Below are 19521 nucleotides of genomic sequence, written 5' to 3' on the forward strand. Positions count from 1 at the left end.
AATTTAGTGCTCTTATAAACAAATGAATTCCTTGTATACAGGGCACATACACCCATTTTTCTCTTGATAAGCAAGTAGTTTCACAATATATTGTGGCCTTAAGGTGTCTTCACACGTGGTGGAAAAATCTGCCAGAAAATACCCATGTGCAGATTAATTTTTTTAGATAAAAGTATGGCTTTTTAATGCTCATTTTTACATAGGGGTTAGGATGCAGATTACATTTCCCACGAAAAAGAATGGAGACATTGAGCTTCAAAAAATATGCGACGCATCATTATTTACACTGCGGAATGTTAATTTTGGGGTTGAACACAGTGCCGCGAACACTTGAACACTTTTCAGCACTAGAAGATAATTACATGGCGTATTTTCTGGCGGAATTTTCTACCACGTATGAGGACACCCTTAATGCTCCGGCCCAGAAATGGGTTGGTCCTCAGCAGATAGATTCAGGCGTTTAGTCATGGTCTAATTTTATGGTTAAAAATGACTCTGAGGTATCTATGGATGAGCCTGACATCTGACATATTTTATACGACACACGCCTAAGAACACGCCTTGACATCTTATAGAGTTGTGATATACACCTTCAACACTCCCACATAAAGCTGTAAAGATGATGACTACTACATTAGAAGAGTCGGTTTTATACAGGTACGTCCAATGCAAAGGCATTACTGGCCTTTTTTTTATTTGTAGCCGACTGACCTACTGATGTTTTCCCTGGCCCTGCATAACCATCATTGAGATGAGGTCTTTGTGCTCTTCCCATTTATCTAGCTTTTAGTAGAGTAGAATAGCTTTTGGACAAGGAAACAGAACATCCACGTTATCAGATTCCTAGGGTGGGGACGATGCTTGATGTAGACGCATATCCTGTGTTCATTTTTTTCCCCCCAGATTAGAAGACATTCTAGTTTTACATGAAAATGTTTGCAAATGGATGTCTAGTGTTCCATGATCTCTGTTGTTAGATCCTGTGCATGTTACTTTTGATTCTGGACACAGGTCAAGTAGACTGGAAGCACATGATGTATCTTTAGCCTCAAGATTGAAATCAATAGAAAAGAAGCTTTATGTGTAGAGGACAGTGAGTCTGCAGAAAATCATTCATTTCTGTAGTTTTTTTTTTTTAGTTTTTTTGTTTTTCCTGTAGGTGACTTTTTTGATCTTAAACATATAATTAATGCAAACTGCTACGACTTAGGGTACTTTCACACTTGCGTTTTTCTTTTCCGGCATAGAGTTCCGTCACAGGGGCTCTATACCGGAAAATAACTGATCAGGCATATCCCCATGCATTCTGAATGGAGAGTAATCCGTTCAGTTTGCATCAGGATGTCTTCAGTTCAGTCGTTTTGACTGATCAGGCAAAAGACTCCGGCGAAAAAAACTGAAGACATGCCTGAACGCCAGATCCGGCATTTTTTCCCATAGGAATTTATTAGCGCCGGATCCGCATGACAAGCGGAGAGACGTCCTTGCAATGCATTTGTGAGACGGATCCGCATCCGGATCCGTCTCACAAATGCTTTCAGTCAGCAGCAGATCGGTGGATCCGGCGGCCAGTTCCGACGACGGAACTGCCCGCCGGATCACACTGCCGCAAGTGTGAAAGTAGCCTAAGAGCAGATTTTTATTTTATTTGTTAATTGCCTAACAGTTGAGTTTAAAGTGTAACTGTCATTCTTTTTTTATCTTATCAGACTTCGCATGATAACTTCAGAAATTGATTTATACTGTAAAACAAAACATTTACCGAACTCTGGTTCAGTTCCAATGTTTTTTTACAATATAAATCAATTTCTGAAGTTATTATGCGAAGTCTCGTGAGACTTCGAAGTGATGACTTCAGGCTCATCGGAGCCAATACATTATAATACTGTACGGAGCGATCGCTGAGGACGGCGATCTAGATGACTATGGAAATGAACGCTTCCACAATGGAAGCGCTTATCTCCCTGTGCCCTGCGGCCGCCGCCCCCCACTTCTGAGCAGCTCCCCCCGCCGCCCCCCACTTCTGAGCAGCTCCCCCCGCCGCCCCCCACTTCCCCTGTTGCTCCCCCCCCCCCCTTCCTGGATCCGCCAGTGATCCTTCTCCATTCAGAATGCATTAGGGCGAAACTGATCCGTTTTGGACCGCTTGTGAGAGCTCTGAACAGATCTCACAAACGGAAAGCGAAAACGCCAGTGTGAAAGTAACCTAAGGGACTTCTGAAGGTTGGAAATTCTGTCTATCAGTATCGTGACATTTCTGCGGCAGGGTGCAGCTGTCATTCACAGCCCCAGCTTTCTCTAGCCTTTTGCTGTATGTCATGTCAAGTAAAATTCTAGACAACTCTGAATGCATACGAGGGAGAAAAAAAACGTGAGGAGAAGCCGTCCTAGTTCATCATGTTCAACAAGGATTCCCATAATAACCCGACTGAGCCGCATTATACATGGAAAGCTATTCCTAAAAATGGCAGAGCCCCAGGCAGTCATGTCACCCCTCGGGGCTCACCATGTTGTGCTTGCAATCCTCTGTAGTCCGGGAGGCCTGGTTGTAGAATTCAGTGACTTGTTCTGCTTTGTGTTTTCTGGTAATTACCGTTCGTATAACCGGCAGATAACTGCAGAACAAAAAACTCCTCCTGATTGTGTTTGTGATGAAGGTTAACACACGCTGTGTAATGTTCTAACGCTCCTATTCAATTTCTATAGGGATTATAGTTTTATCAGTCGTGTTTTTTTACTGCTTTTCTTTCATCTCATTAGATTTTTTATTTTCATGCCTGAGAATTGTAAGAAAAATAGTAATAGACTTGTTATAAGAATTTAAGATTTCTGCATCACAACAACGGCTTTGTTTACTAAGGCCTCGTTCACACTTCAGTGTTTGGTCAGTGATTTGTGAGCCAAAACCAGAAGTGGAGACTCCACAGACATGAGGTATAAGGGAAAGATCTGCACCTGTTCTGTGGTTTTTGACCCGCACATGGTATTGGCTCACAAATCACTGACCAGACTCTGAAGTGTGAACGAGGTCTAACACTGTAATATTTAGACAACGTAAATGTACGTCACAAGATGCTCCTAATTTGTCGCGGTGGTGCACACTGGGTAATGAAGCTAGACCCCCCCAGCCAAAGCCAAGTTGGTATCAATTGTCCCAAAAAACTGGCTACCCCTAAACCTGATGCAAAAATAGACATTGTACAGGCACCAGTGCTCTAATATGGGTGTACACTCTATTAAAATGGCTTAGAAATAAAACTATTTTTGACAAAAATTGACTCGCTAGTGCCGATCCCTCTAATGATCAAAGGATCCTATATAGCACCTTAAGGCTCCATTCCTCAAATGGGTGCGCATCCGTTAATTCTCTATGGGGACAGAAAAGATGCAGATAGCACACAGTGTGCTGTCCGCATCTGCATTTCCGTGCCACGGCCCCGTCTGCAATTGCAAACAAGAATAGGCAGTTCTATGGGGGGGGGGGGGGGGGTGCCGGCCGCCGGCCGCCGGCCGGGTGTATTGTGGATCCACAATACACTACGGATGTGTTAATGGACCCTAAAAGCACAAAACGCCCACCTCCTGCAGATAAGGAATCAAACTGGTATTTTCCTACCACACCTTGTGTTCCAGGGATTCTGACTGGGTCTGTAGGGGTTAAAGCAAGTAGGCTGAAACTCACCCTATTATGCCCTAAGGGGGGATGCTAATCTGGCCCTGATTAACCTAGTCACAGAGCATCCTCAGGGCTGTATTACACTGACAGATTTTCTGGCCAATCATTGGTCAGATGGCTGTTTACACACACACATCTTTTGTTGTACACCCCCCAGTATTGGTTGGTCTGGTGTGACAGAAATTGGTCAGACAACCTGTTGATGAAATACAGCCCCAATGCTAACGGCCTGTAAGCCGGGGCTAGTGTTGGGGCATTTGCATTGGGCTTGTGTTCCTGAGGGGATCGCCCTCGTCACGGCGGGTGCTCTGTGTCTATCTGAATATGATCCTTTTGATCATTAGAAGGATCAGCACCGGTGAGGTCTATTCTTGGTCAGATATTGTTTTGTTTATAAACTAAAAAAGATTCAACTTTTTCTTTTTTTATACTTGAACAAAAACCACGTAAAAGCAGACACTTAAAAACATATGTAAAAAATTGAAAAAAAAATACTATTAATGCAATCATTTCCTTTGGCATTGGCAAGGGGAGAGGAAGAAAAAGCGGGAAAGAGAAAGCAAAGGGTGCCCTTACCTTCTCACAAACCTTTGTCTTTCCGTAAGGCAACTGGCTGCAGAAGTCGCCTCCCCCACTGCTCTAATGGCAGTAGGATACCAGAACCATGAGCTGTGCCCGTCTCGCCCCCTCAGTCAGCAAAAAATGGAAGGATTTGAAAGGGGGGAATAAATCCCTATATTCTTCAAGCTATTGCAAAACGTCATGCAGTGACTAAGAATTTTGAGGTTTGAAACGTGTGATAGTATTCTGAACATTGCTCTTGTTTTTTTGCAGCAGGTTTTGGCGGATATTCAAATACATGTTCTATACCAAGAAGTGTTTGGTCAACCTTTGTTTTGTTTCTACCAGACTATTTCAGGAATATTGTAAGGAGCCGTAAAACATCACCTGTGCTTACGGTCCTGAGATATGGAACCGTAGGGAGTCGGCGTGCCGCCATATGCATGTGGTCAAGCGTTAGTCATAACTGTCTCTTTTGGTGCCTCCTGTTTTAAGACATATCTATTTCCAAGAACCTTTACTTGGCTAGAACATCTCATTTTGGTTATATGAATGTAAAATCAGAAGCTGAAAAAAAAGATCCAGGAGAAAGTTCAATGACCTCTCCCCGGTCTTGCTAAATCACAGACTGACGCCAATGAGTTAATTGAAGAGAAATTCTTCACATTTGGCATGTAATTATATTTCCTTCCCCTGTTCACCAGCACCCACTGGTTTATATATAAAGGATTTTATGATGTATATTCCGTTTCTGTTGCCGCTATGTACTTGCATGGTACGATTCCAATCCATTTCCTTCAGTTTTATCTGCTTAGACCTTGCTTTGACATTTATGTTTCTCAGAAAAGTCTAATTTGTTGGGATCATCATAATTGTCAGCTGGTCTGCAGCTGGAGGCAATCCAGAAGTCTTGTTTTATCTTCATGTTTGAATGAATCCTACTCATGAGAGGCATATGACTGGAAGAGTATTGAAAGTTTTCCGAGAGTCAGGATAGGCCATCAATATCCGATCGGCAGGGTCCGACACCCAGGATCCCTGACGATCAGCTGTTTGAGCAGGCCGCAGGTGGGTGCTGCTGTCTCCTCGTAGCTTACCAAGCAAAGCTCTTTCCATCGGATAGCAGACGTGCTTGGTGTTGCAACTCGGCCCCATTCACTTGAATGGGGCTGAGCTTTGCCTAGGCCACATGGCCAAAGAATGTGACGTTACTCGCCAAGGACGTGGATCGCTGTGGCCTCTTCAAACAGCTGATCGGCAGGTATGCCCGGAGTCAACGGTCATCGATTTAATATTGAGGATAGACCATCAATATCAGAATCTTGGAACATCCCTTTAAGAAATAATTAAATTAATACTATGAATAAATACAAATTATTGGATGGTGATTGTGGTGTGAAAGGTGTTCACGTTGGATAATAATTGTTTTGTTAGCAGATCACAAATTGCCTGGTTGCTCTGAACCTCAGTGATCACCCGTTAACCTGTTGCGAACCTAGTAGCAAGTGAAAACTGGGATAATACGGCATTATTACATGGTACCTATATGTTTTTTTGTCACCACTGTGCACTCCAGCTAATTGATGGAGCGCTGGATTGAGGGATCACTTCTCAAAATGTTCTAATAGGGTTTTAGAAAATAGGATTGTTAAAAAGCCACTAGCGAGACATTCTCTTTTCCCTTGGAGATGCCTCTCTGCACAGTCCTTGACGGATTAATAGGGGTTCTCCGATTTGATAATCCTTTGGCATGTTTAGCCATGTTGAATATAATGTCAGGTTCCCCTTCCAGCTGTTGTAAACATGCAGATGTAATCTTCTAAGAGGTCTTAAAGGGGTTGTCCATAAATGTCTAGAAATCGCTCAGAGTAGTATAAAAAATTTTTTGAGATACTCGCAATCCGTTTTCCCTCACTGCTCCCGTTCTGATGCTTACCAGGTAGAGGGATAACTCCAGGCATATAGATCAAATGTATCCAAAGAACCACCTTCACCCAGTGGAGGCTGAAAGAGTGTCATTTGGTCTGCTTCGCTCCAGTACAAGATAACTTTTTTCTGTATAGAATAGTATTCTACACAGAAGCATCCAATAATGAGTTATACTTAGTATGCCACTGTATGCCTATGACATCAGAAAACCATATACAGTGCTCCCTCAGGATACAATATTTTCAACATACAGTGGTCTCTTCCTACCCATCGTAAGTTGAAACTAGACTAAACATACAATGCCTGAGATTCAGATCCAACCAGTCAAGGCCATGTAAATACAGTGGTCTCCTCCACCAGCGAGCAGCAGATTGTCAGGAAGGAACGCTTCCTTCATGACCATCTGCTTCTCTGTTGTCCCGTGTAAAGTGACCTTGAGGCTGAGTTCACACTTCAGTTATTTGGTCAATTATTTCCATCAGCTATTGTGAGCCTAAACCAGGTGTGGGTCAAAAACACAGAACAGGTGCAGGTCCTTACATTACACCTGATCTCTGAGTAGGCTTCACTATGAGTTTTTTGGCTAACCAAATAACTGACCTGTGAACTTAGTTTTAGTTATCTGCTTATTTTTCTTAAATCTTAATTTTCTCTTATCTTGGATGACATTTTGGGGCTTTGGAACTGGTTACTCAAGTTTAAAATTGTTTAAAAATACAATGGTCAACCTAGAACCAATTAATATTGTAACTTGAGGGAGCTCTGTATATACCTTAAACGTACACTGCAAACTGCATTGTGAAGTCGCCCTTAGGTCAAGAATGTGCTGTGTGATAGTATCAGAAGATGCTTCTGTCTGGGTGGTCGGTAATTGTCTACAATAAACTTTTCAAGCAATTTTGTTTGGATTCCTCACCTCCGTGTATATATTGGAGAAGAGATATTGGGTTGTTGGTCAAAAATATGACCTTTCTCTGTTCATCACTGCTTTACAGAATGGGGTCTTTTGTACAGAATAGTTTAGTCACTGGTAGGATTTGACACATTTTGAAAGCTTGTGGCTCTTTGGTTTGCATTGGACTGAAGACTGATCAGGAACTAGAGGATTTGGTTGATTTGTTCCATTCATATAGTAGTGGTCTTCAATGTTCTAATTTTATCTTCTAACTTAACTGTGGTAGGTAGACCATTGACATTTAGGTCAGTAGAGTATGATACGGTTGTCTATTTAGCTTCTCGTAGCATGAAGGTGGCTTTGCCGTTGTAGTCCCATCATCTCATTAGACCTGAAAAATTTCAATTTTATTTATGGTATCCATTAAATAGCCTCTGCCAAGGACCCCATCTTGACCAGTAGGTTCTGTTAAGGGCCCACTTACTGAATGAAAAGCACATACATTAGGCACCATCTTGAGTACATTAGATACCTAACCTCTAGAATTATCTCCAGCCTTTCTCTACTCAATAAAAAAATATATAATCTACTGCATATTTTATAGCCACATTCTTCATGACCAGCTTCCAGTAGCCTACTTGGCAGTGGTTTTGCTTCGCGGTCACGTTAGTAATGACTTAGTATCTATGATGCAGGCTTTCAGAAGTCTGTCTTAGAATTAATTTCCATTTACGAGCCTTTTCTTCTCTCTGCGTAGTCCTCGCCTTGTATCTATGACATTGTCTGGTCTAATGAAGGACCCTCCGCATCTAGCTCTTGAACTGAGATCCTCTCCTCATTTCCCAGCAACCATTGCAAGATATTTCTGTATTTGGGAGCCATTAAAATGAATGCCCCCTGTTTAGCTGTGAGAAGGGCATTGCTTTTATAGAGTGGTTTGCAGTGTTTTTTTTTCATACATGTCATGTTATATAGCTGATCGTATATCATTTTCTACATCTCATCTCCTAAAAATGGTACATGACTCACTCAAACTTCTCCTCTTATCCTCGCAACCCATTTATACTTCTAGATGGTGAGAGCATATAATCATGACCATGTTAAAACTTCACAGTCCCAGCCGCATATGTCATGTCGTAGCCGACGGCTTTACCATTCGAAGTTGTCGCAGAAGATGGGGCAACTTGCCATTGTTGCGGTTTCTGCCCAGAAGTTCACGTATCATTGCAGTCACTTGGAATTATCTAAAGCCATCAAATCAAGGCCTCATTGAGTGAGCTAATTTGTGCAAAGCAGTGCTTAAAGGGGTAATGGCACAATTGACACACAGAAATGAAAATGGGACATAATAGTCTAATAAATAAACAAATATACATGATCACATGGATCCATGAGTCCCTCAAATTCTTGGCTCCAGTTTCTCTGCTAGATTCTCTTCAGGCTCTCAGCTCAGGGGGCATGTCCTTTCTACTGCAGCTCTCTCCATATCACAGCTTAGGGGGTGCCTCCTTTCTCATGGGGCGTGTGCACTTGCGACCACCTCAGTAGGTGGATGTGCACGTTACTATATGGATTAAACACCAGGCGGAGACGTTATGACAAAGTATAGAGAATCTCTCACAACTAGAGCATTTTTGTAACAAAGCAAATTACAAAAGTAATTCATTTTTCATGGGGAATTATATTTAAAATAACATTTAATGGGGGTCACAACCGCTTTAAGGCCCAGTATGGGTTGGCAGTGCGGCATAATGTTTGTTGTATCCTGTGTGTTGATGCCAATTTCAATCCAGTCTTACATCATTATCTTACATCATTAGTCCTCCCCTTCTTTTTGATTTATATGAATTCCCACTATTAGAAATGTCTTCTCTTCTTTTGTGCTTGACCGTCGGATGCACTCCTGGTTATTTGTACAGTATTGCACCTGACTTTGTTGTATTCCCTTCACATTTGAATGGTCATATTGCCGTACTCTATAATCCCAGCAGCGCTTGTGATCAGCTTTCGGTTTCTTTTAATCATCCCATGTTGCTAAAGATAATGAGAATAACCATCAAGGATACCAAGAATACATGAGATCAAAGAAATTAAAAGCCAACCTGTAATTTCAAGTGATATATATTGTGAGCAAGATGCAGATACTAAGTATTCGGGACATTTCAGTCTTTTCATTTGGGACTAAAAGCAGATAGTTAATTTAATAAAATGACTTTGTCGATTTTATAATATATAATGTATTTTTTGTTTTTATTTTTTTCAGCAACCCATTGTGCCTGCTCACCCCATGGCTCCTCCAAGTCCAAGCACGACCAGCAACCACAACAGCAGTAGTAGCAGTAGCAGTTCTGGTTGGGATCAGTTAAGCAAAACTAACCTGTATATTAGAGGACTCCTTCCAAACACCACAGACCAGGACCTAGTCAAGCTCTGCCAACCGTAAGTATGCCTTCATGTTATCATCTGCTTAGATCTGTGTATCAGAATGAAAGCCACTTTACGTGGTCGGCTTAATGACGTTGTAAAGTTGCTCATAGATGTTAAGTTGTTCTCATTGGGTTTCAATTTTTGCAAAAGTAAAATTTATTGGGTTTCGATGCTTAAGGAGCATTTACACTGCCCTGATGAACAGACAATTGTTGGGAAGGAAGCGTTCCTTCCTGACAATTGCCTGCTCCTTAGTGGAGGAGTTGCTATCGCTCACCCCCCCACCCCCCACCCCCAATACAGTGGAGGGGATCGACTGCACGAAAGATGAATTTGCAAGCATTTTGCTTGTTCATCTGGTAATCTGTGGCACCTTTACACGGGCGGCTTCTCTGGAACAGAAATTCCTACAAATGCTTGTTCCCGGTAATCTACTTGACAATTGGGCAGTCTAAATGAGTCTTTAGTGTCAAAATGATGGTCACCATGACAGAATCCGTTGTCCACAGTTGTAACAGGGTCCAACTGTGACTGGTTGTTTTCATTGTATGATGCCTTCAGTTTCAAGGGTGAGAATATAGCCTTAAACGGGTTCTGCACTTTTATTTAACTGATGATCTATACTCTGGATAGATCATCAGCTTCTGATCGGCAGGGGTCCGACACCCGGGACCCTCTCCAGAGGATAGATCATCAGTTAAATGACAGTGCAGAACCCCCTTTAAAGAGAACCAAACATAGCTCTAAAGAAGACCTGTCATGTCTTCAAACATCAAAGAGAGCCATTACCTGGCAATAGCTGGTGTCCCACACATTCTGACACTTTTTTTTTTCTTTTTCTTTTTCTTTTTAATTTTTCAAGCCCCACCCCCTTTCCTGAGCAATTTGTGCCGGTAATTTTAGCACCAGATATGCTAATGAGGCCATGCACAGCACCGATTGTGCAACGTATGAAACAGGGCCTGAACAGTGTGACACTGTCCAATAAATTTGTTGGTTTCGCCAGAATGCTCTGGTGCACTTCCCATTTAAAATTAGCCATAAAGATTGCCCCTTTGACAGTACATGGCCTCAGTAGCATATTGGGAGTTGTAACTAAAGGAATTGGTTGCTCAGGAACAGGGTAGTCTAGGGAAAACAATCCGGGGCAGCGGCTACAGATGGGTAATGACAACAGCCATTGTTGGAGAACATGACAGGTCCTCTTTAAAGAGGTTGAAGTAGAGGGATGCGTGGACGTATGCTTGCCTTTATGGCTAGAGGAGCTCTGGAGCTCAACACAACTTTTTTTCTTTTTTTTCCTGTGACTTTCCTGCAAGATAAGTAACATCAAAAGTGTCACAGGCAGCTGCCCCTCCCCAACTCTTGCCGAAGAAAATGATGGCATTATTGGTGTTGTCCACCTTTTGTAGAACAATACATTTATGCCAGCAGAAGCTATACAATAGTGTTGAACTTGAGTCTTTGCCCATGGTGCCAGTTTCATGGACTATTGTAAATGGCAGTATCTACTTGTCTTGTGGTATCCTAACATTCTCCTTGCCAGTTATCATGTTATCATGGGGGAAAAAATTAAATTTTTGCTCTGGTTAGGTGTACTATGGCCACGTTATGTAGCACATCCAGTGTTAATGTGAACCTCATGCCTACACCAGGTTTTAGTTTATGTGTGAATCATTTTTTTTCCCAGTCTGTCAGTTCTGGAAAGATATTCTGTGACGTTAATGACTCAGAGGTTGGCTCATGTTTACCTGGGCTGTAGACCCTCGCCCAGACTTACAGAGCACATGTTCTTCCACATTTGTGTGTATGAATGTTTTTGTTTTATTCCAAGTCTGGTGATGTCATGCACCTAAAATACTTTACGTACTGCTTGGGCTTGTGTGAGAGTTTCTGTTCTATGGCTATAGTATGTGCCCTTAGTACTTTATAGCTTGATATACTCTAGTGTGTGTTTGTACATGAGGCCTATATTCGGCCATACACATTAGACTAATGTTGTCCAAACCTGATGATTTCACCACCTAACGTCCCACCTGACTGTCCCCCCAAAGAGGAGATGTCAGAGAGAAAGGTTGGGCTTTTGGATTTCAACATGCCCAGTCCTTTGGTTCTTAGGGAATATAAGCCTCCCCTCACCCCATTTAGAACATATTTAGTGGGGGGTTTGGGTGGATGTCTGTCTAAAGTGTATGGCCTGCTTTCGGGAAGGAGTTTGCTTTTATTGTTGGGGGCAGAAACTATGAATGTGATAACTTTCTGAAAGGTGCTAACACATATGGTGGTGCTATATAAAGAGATGTTGCCCATGTTCAATCAGAACCCAGGGCACCTGCCACAGGGCTGCGAGGAAACATTGTAAACCCCACAGACACCTGTGTTGCATAGCTACTGCTTTATAATACAGATTGCAAAAGTCTTCCCATGTCTTTTTACCAAATTTACTAAATATCGTAGAATTTAAGCTCTGTTTTCCATGATCCAGTGTCTGAAGAGATTGGCAGTAATGAAAAATGATCTCATAGACCGTCTAGAGTGGGTGACCTTGCAGTTTGTCTAGACAGATAAATACGATGTTATATCCTTGCTAACGTTTGCAAATTATTATTTTTTCTTTCTTTCCATCGCTGTTACAATGATAATTTTCATTATTAATTACCACGTCATAAGACCTTGTGATTAAAGGGACAGAAAACCCTTGTGCTGCCCCCTCTACAGCACTTCACTAAAGCAAGCAATAAATCCACAGTGGACTAAAATGACAATAAAAGAAAATTAGTTTTCTCAAATTATGGCCGATACAGTCAGGTCCGTAATATACGAGCACAAGGCAAATCCTCTCTGTGACTGTTTAATCAAACAGTCAATTAACTCAATTCCCCCCCCCCTCCCCCCCTTCCGTTTGTAAAGGTACAAAGTCATCAGTAGGATAATAGTGTCATTTTAAGAAAAGACCGTAAAAAAGTATTTCTTTATGAAAAATCACTCTGATATTGTCATTTTTATTGCTTTTATGACTACCTTTTTCAACATTAAAGGCTCCTGATATTGATGACCCATCCTCAGAATAGGTCATTAATATCTGATCAGTGAGGGTCCGACACCCCACTCCCCCACCGATCAGATATTCCCTGCAGCCTTCAACATTGGTATTGGCACTTTGAATGGTACAGGAAGCACAGCTCCAGTGTAGTGGCCGTGCCGGATTACTGCAGCTCAGCTACCATTGAAGTAAATAGGAGCTGAGCTGCAGTAACCCGACACGGCCACTACACTTTAAACGGAGCTGTGCTTCCTGTGCCATTCAAAATGCTAGTTGGAGCATTGGAGGCTGCAGGGAACAGCTGATCGTGGGAGTGCGGACTGTCAGACCCTCACCGATCAGATATTAATGACCTACCCTGGGGATAGGTCATCAGTATCAGCAGCCTGGTAAGCCCCTTAAATTGATCTGACCCCAAAACTGAAGAAAATTTGGAATTTTCGTTATTATTTTTATTTATTTATTTTAAGCACTTGTATAGTTCTGCTATATTCCGCAGCGCTTTACAGACATTAGCACCAGGCTGACCCCAATGGGGCTCACAATCTAAGTTATATACAATGTATTCATGTACTTTAGGACAGGGCATGCAAAGAGGAACTTTAAATGTAAAACCTGCTATTCCAGGCTGTAGCGTACCGAGCACAGGCAGGAGCAGGAAGCAAGCTGTGCACGCAGTGCTCAAAGCCTGTGCCGATGTATAATATACCACATCAGTACAGGATTGGAACAGAGTGGAGGCATCTGAACGTCTGGTGCCTATTACACAAAAAAAGAAAAAAGTATATTACAAAATTTCTTTTTATCACATTTAGAAAAGGTTTTAATAATGTTTAGTTGAAAGTTTAGGTATACTTCAACAGTAAAAAATTTTTTTCATGGGATAACCCCTTTAAAGGAGTACTGGGCGATCCCTTTTTCCTTTTCTTTGTATACTCCTAATTTTCCCAGAGCAAAATTTCTTAATATTAAAGGGGTGTCTGGGTTCAGAGCTGAACCCGGACATATCCCCATCTTCACCCCTCCGTCCCCCTGATATGAGCATCAGTGCATTTCATGCTCCGATGCTCTCCCTTGCCCTGCAAGGACAAGGGCTTTTTTCTTTACAATGGCACGCTGCTAGGTGGAGGCTTCCGTCCAGCAGTGTTCCTGGTGACGTCACCGATTCTGATGGGTGGGTTTTAGCGCTGCTCTAGCGGTTTTACAGGCTAGGGCAGTGCTAAAGCCCGCCCATTAGTGCCGGTGACATCACCAGGCTCCCTGCTGGGTGGAAGCCTCATTCTAGCAGTCCCTATGGAAATCCTGGTACATTACCGAATCTCCAAAAAATGCTCTGAACCCGGACAACCCCTTTAAGCAGGTTATAGTGGAGCTCGCTAGTAATTCAAACTCAAGTTAAGCTTTAAATTTTACTTAAAGGAACTTGCTAAACCAGCTAAAAGAAATAACTCTCTGATACGGGTAGATGCCACGTTTCATTGTACTTTATGGGTACTTACAAACAGGGTGCAAGTTTGCAAACAGAAAATGCAAGTAGTCTTCGGATTTGCCGCAGATCTTACCCTCTCACCCTTGCATTGCAAAGGGTAAAATCTGCACAAAAATCACACAAACAACGTGTTGCAGATTGACATGTCAATTTCCTCACAGAAGAAAATCTGTTAGATCTCATTCGCTGGTACTGTATTATCCTGCGGGTTTTTCTGCATGAAAATTCTGTGCAGAAAACACGCGTGTAATCCAAAATATATGCAGATACCCTAAAAGTTGGATTGACGAAATGTGGTAATCAGGATAAATCTGAAATGCACTACTGCTATACTTACTGTATGAAAATTAGAAGCTCTTTGTGCACATTTTTTTGCGATATATCGGCCCATCGGAAGCCACTTTGTCGCTGGTAGACAGGTACGACACAGTTTTGATCAATAGCAGTAATGCAATTCAGATTTATCCATGTTTCTGGTGTTTGCATGGAGCAGTGTGCTGCTGCATATAGGGGGAGATTTTATAAAGACCGGTGCAGAAATTGATATCGGATGCGCCTAAGTTATCATGAGGCACACGCCTAGTCCTAAATTAGGCGCATGCTCCTGTAGTTTGTGTGCCTAAACAGAATCCTACGATGGCTCAGAGCTGCTGTAAAATTCTGGCTTTATTTGTACCAAAAAACTGGTGTAATGAAAATAATAGGGAGATGATAAATGTCCCCCATAGTGTGCAGCTGTAGTAGCGTGCACCTGTACTTTATTTCGCCCTGTTTGGGGGTGCTGGTCTAACTTTGCTTTTTGAAGTGTGGGAACCACTGGCTTGGCAGGAGAAAATTATGCTGTAATATACATTAATTAGAAGTGCCAAATCTCTTGGTATAAACTGGTGCTGCACAGGAGAACCTGCTTTTCCTGCACATTAATATTAAGTAGTGTGGCGCCAACTTAATTGCTTTGTTTGTCAGAAATAAAGTACACACCCAATTATTAGTAGCCTCAAGTGTTGATTTTATTTTTTTCTTTGTGCAGTAAAATTCTGATAATCCGGCATGTTCTGAACCAATGGAGTCCCCCCTTTCACACATCCGTTTCTGTGATGACATCCAGTGATGTCAAGATGGATAGTGCTTCATCCATGAAAATGTCCATGAGGGTTCCCTGTTTGGTCCGTGTGTCCATTTCTTGCCCATCGTATACCATCTGTATTCCACGTCCAATGCTAGGCTGAGAATTATTAGTTTCTAGAACATCATCCACCAATGGTCCGTGAAAATCATTGATGGAACACTGATGCCGTCCCTGTTTTCACACACCCATAGACTTCAGTAGGTATTTTTGCTCCGCATCACAAACCACACTAGGTCGGTGAAGAATTACTGATGTGTAGAGAAACATATTAAAACCAGTAGGGTTAGGCCTCATGCACATGACCGTTGTGTGTTTTGCGGTCCACAAATAACGGATGGCGTCCGTGTGCTTTCTACAGACAGCCATTGATATAACTGCCTATTCTTGTCCGCAAGACGGACAAGAATAGGACAGGTTTTTTGTTTTGTTTTTTTGCGGACCACGGAACGGAGCATTGGATGCGGACAGCACACGGAGTGCTGTCCACATCTTTTGCGGCCCCATTGAAGTAAATGGGTCCGCTTCCAAGCTGTAAAAATTGCGGCTCGGATGTGGACCAAAACATGTGCCTTAGGCTAAATGCACATGAACGTTGTTTGTTTCCGTGTCCGTTCCATTTTTTTTTTGCGGATAGGAGGCAGACCCATTAATTTCAATGGGTCATCAAAAAGATGCGGACAGCACACAGTGTGCTTTCCGCATCAGTATGTACGTTCCGTAACCCCGCAAAAAAAAATATAGAACATGTCCTATTTTTGTCCGTTTTAGGCATTGTTGCAATGAATCCGAAAAAAAAAACAGATGGCATACTGATTTTGTCATCCGTGTTTTTTTTTTTTTTTTTTTTTGCAGATCCGCAATTTGTGGCCCACAAAACACATACGGTCGTGTGAATGTAGCCTTATGCGCTGTCCATGGAGAACACGGGCAGCATGCATCCGTGATTCACTGATACGTGAAAGCGGCCTAAAGGGTTGTTTCTATTGACCTTATCACATACAATGTAGGATTATTCGCGCCATGTTAATTTCATCATATGAAGGCTAATTTCACAGTAGGCCTGAGGATAAGAATCTTCAGTAGAGGGTTGGGTCAGGTAATTTCCTGCTAATCTACTATTTTCTTCACTTTCCAGATTAGTGAAATTTCCAGGCCATTTAACCGTGTAATCATGTAGCATTTATGGCTCTGAAACTGGATGTACACACATAGTTCAAAGGTTTTCTACTTATGACAGATTATAGGTTGCCTGACTTCTGGGGCCCCCCATTGGTAAACTGAATGGGATACAAATATTCAGTTTCCCTACAGCGCCTCTGCAGGAAAAAGGAAGCATGACACCATTCCAATTAAAATCAATGGACAGTTTGTTTAATGCAGAGACATGTTGGGCTCTCCAGATAAATGCCCTTTGTAGCCTGTCCTCACTGTATGGTGTAGAAGGCTTCATCACCTTTTAAATTGTTCCTTCACCTAAGTGTGGTTTAAAAATATACTTTTTTATTCAGTTTTTTTATTCTGTTTTATTTTTGAGTTTCCTAACTGATCTAATACAAGAAAGGTCTTGCTTTACAGCATTTGTATGGGAGTCAAGGACTTCCGGTTGATCTGGTACATTTTGAGACATGTTCTGTTTCCCGTAGGCTCTTAATCAGGATTAAGCAGAGCTGCAATTGTCGGCGATACCACTTCCTGCAAACAATGGAATGGTCATCTAATTGTTTTATTGAAGCCATTGAGACTCTGCCCCTGTAACATCAGGGCAAGCATATGGCCGCAAAATGGGGTAGCCATTGATTGGCAGATGTCTTATTTTACTGACCAAGAACAGATCTTTTTCTTCTCAAAGGCCATCCCTTTACTATTTTTTTTTTTGTCTATAAGCTATTTTAAGGTTGTGGACTGCAAACATTTTCAATAAGCACCCATTTTGTCCTCCTAGACTACTGTGAGAGGTGCTTCAACCTTTTGCAGAATATAGGCTGCCATACATTCCTACTTAGAATGCCGCAATGGAGAATTTCATTTGTCAGCTGCTGATCTTCTCTAGTCCATGAATTGTTTCCACATGTAACTGGTTTTGGTAGTAGATATATATTAAGGAATGATTATCCTCCATTGGTAGCCCTTTTACTATAATGTATTGGTTGTCTGAAGAGAACTTCAAGGAAGACGACATCTCTGAGAGATCAGTTCCTGCCCTACAAATTGAAAACAGAAATCTATGGTGGGCAATCAACTCAAATTAGGTCATGGCCACCAAATCAGACTCTTCCAAAAGGAGGAGTTACCAATGTGTAGAAATATTCTTTTCATGGTTCTTCCCTCTCATCACTATATAACAGGGTACAAGAACCTTGGAACAGCTGTCTACGGCTTGGTCACTCTTCTTTTTGGAAATCTATAGTTTGGCGGACAAGAGCTAGTCTGCCAACTTTTTTCTATGCCTTGAAAATAAGTCTCTATACGTACAATGAGAGAGAGAACTGGATGTGAGCAAACCACAAGGACCATCTGTCAATTCAAAGTAGCATCATTAAAAGGGCCTAAAGTACCGGTTACAATGAGAATCTCTTGGATATTTTATAATGTTTTATTTTTTTTCATTGTGCCTTGTCATGATGGTTCTTGGAATATTAAGACGCTGAAAGGAAATGTGTCACCAAAAAGTTTACCTGCCAGTCAAAACTAGATAGTGACACTAATTCTTTGATTACACATTTTCTACTTCCTGAACATGATTTTGGTGGCGACCATCTCGCCTGTTCTTAACAGCATTAAGAAATTTTCTTTACGGCAGCCCCATGGGCCATAGACACAATGGTCAGGAGGGGACCTCAGTGACTTCTTTGGGAGAGGTTTCTGGGCTTGCTCTGTGACCTCAGGTCATTTTACAAGGAAAGAATAGATCAGCTGTGATAATCACCTATTGTGATGGTAGATCCTGTCTTATCTGTACACAGAGGTGATATCATTACAGACATGATTAGCATGACAGATAAGCAGGTAACTGCAGTAAAGTGATCTGTACAGACCATGAAGTGGGGCCTATTATTATTATTATTAGCTTTGTGGCAAGTGTGAAAACTGCAGGATTTTATGGTTTTTGTTTAAGTATAGATATTAACATGGCAAATTTAAAATAACAATCAAAAATTTTAGAAAAATATGTAAAACCTAAAAACGTGATTTAAACAATAGGTCATTTTTTGTTGACACATTCCGTTTAAGCTAGGTTCACACTAGCATTAAGGGTCCATTCACACGTTCGTGTGTGCTTTGCGGATTCGCAAAACACGGACAACGGCATTGTGCGTTCCGCACATCGCCGGCACTTAATAGAAAATGCCTATTCATGTCCGCAATTGCGGATAAGAATAGGACATGTTCTATATTTTCTTCGAGATCGAAATTGCGGACCTGGAAGTGCAGGTCCTCGATTCCGGATCCGGGCAGCACATCGTGCGGCCCCATAGAAATGAATAGGTCCGCAATTTTGCGGAACGGAATTGAGGACGTTTGAATGGAGACTAAGAGTTCTCCTGACAGAGCTCTCTGGATTGCGGTAACATCCTGCAGGAATAGCCTGTTGAAGAGCTCTTAACGCAAATGTGAAGGAGGCCTTACGGAGAGTTTACATCCCCGTTTCATCCTGAGCATTAGTGGCATCCATTTGACATTTGGCATCCATTTGAGCCATTTCCGTCTGAGATCTTTTTTTATTATTTTTTTAGATGGGGGGGGGGGGGGGAGTACTGCATGCAGGACTTTTCTTTCCGTCTTAAAAAAACAACTCTCAGACAGAAATGGCTCAAATGCCAAATGTGCCACAGGATCCATTTTATTCAATTTTTTTTTTTTTTTTTTTATGAAACTGTGATGGGAACTCTCCCTTACCTACCAAATATCTTTTCACTGTTTGCTCATATACCAGTAGCTTCCTGGTGTCCATAGAACATCTTGAAAATTCATGAGTCTACCCCATATTTACTTCCATCGTGTAGACGTTCCCCAGTGACTGTATATTGGAGCCTCCCTGGGAAAGCACGACTTTGTATTGGAGAATGCATTGAAGAGGGGCCGGTGCTTGTGACCGGACCATAAAGCGCTTGTGTGACCCAGTGTCGCTGCAAAGCTTCCCTATTCATCCCCTGTTTGCTCAGCTGAATAAAATGCCAGCTCTGACCCGCAGTCACTGCCTCCCTCGCCACATTCCCACTACACTTTATTATGCTTTTGTTCGAGGAGGGGGAAAAAAAACCGACTGTCAATCTCTCACACTGTTACAGCCTTGTCTTTGGTCTTTCAGGTGTATTCATGAGATGGTAAGAGGGGATGCTTCGCCGTAAAGGTTACAAAACGCGCTGCTTAA

At 42.0% G+C, this 19521-nt stretch overlaps 1 protein-coding gene across 5 annotated transcripts in view; it reads left to right on the forward strand.

The window, feature by feature from the left end:
* Window positions 1–19521, forward strand: part of RBMS1 (RNA binding motif single stranded interacting protein 1) — a 367960-nt gene that overhangs the window by 260945 nt on the left and 87494 nt on the right. For all 5 annotated transcript variants that reach the window (XM_044302601.1, XM_044302600.1, XM_044302603.1 and 2 more), the window contains exon 2: window positions 9325–9500. In XM_044302601.1, the coding sequence (XP_044158536.1) occupies window positions 9325–9500 (176 nt within the window). The remainder of the gene's footprint in view (window positions 1–9324; window positions 9501–19521) is intronic.

Source organism: Bufo gargarizans, chromosome 8 (assembly GCF_014858855.1).
Source record: "Bufo gargarizans isolate SCDJY-AF-19 chromosome 8, ASM1485885v1, whole genome shotgun sequence".
Lineage (NCBI taxonomy): Eukaryota > Metazoa > Chordata > Amphibia > Anura > Bufonidae > Bufo > Bufo gargarizans.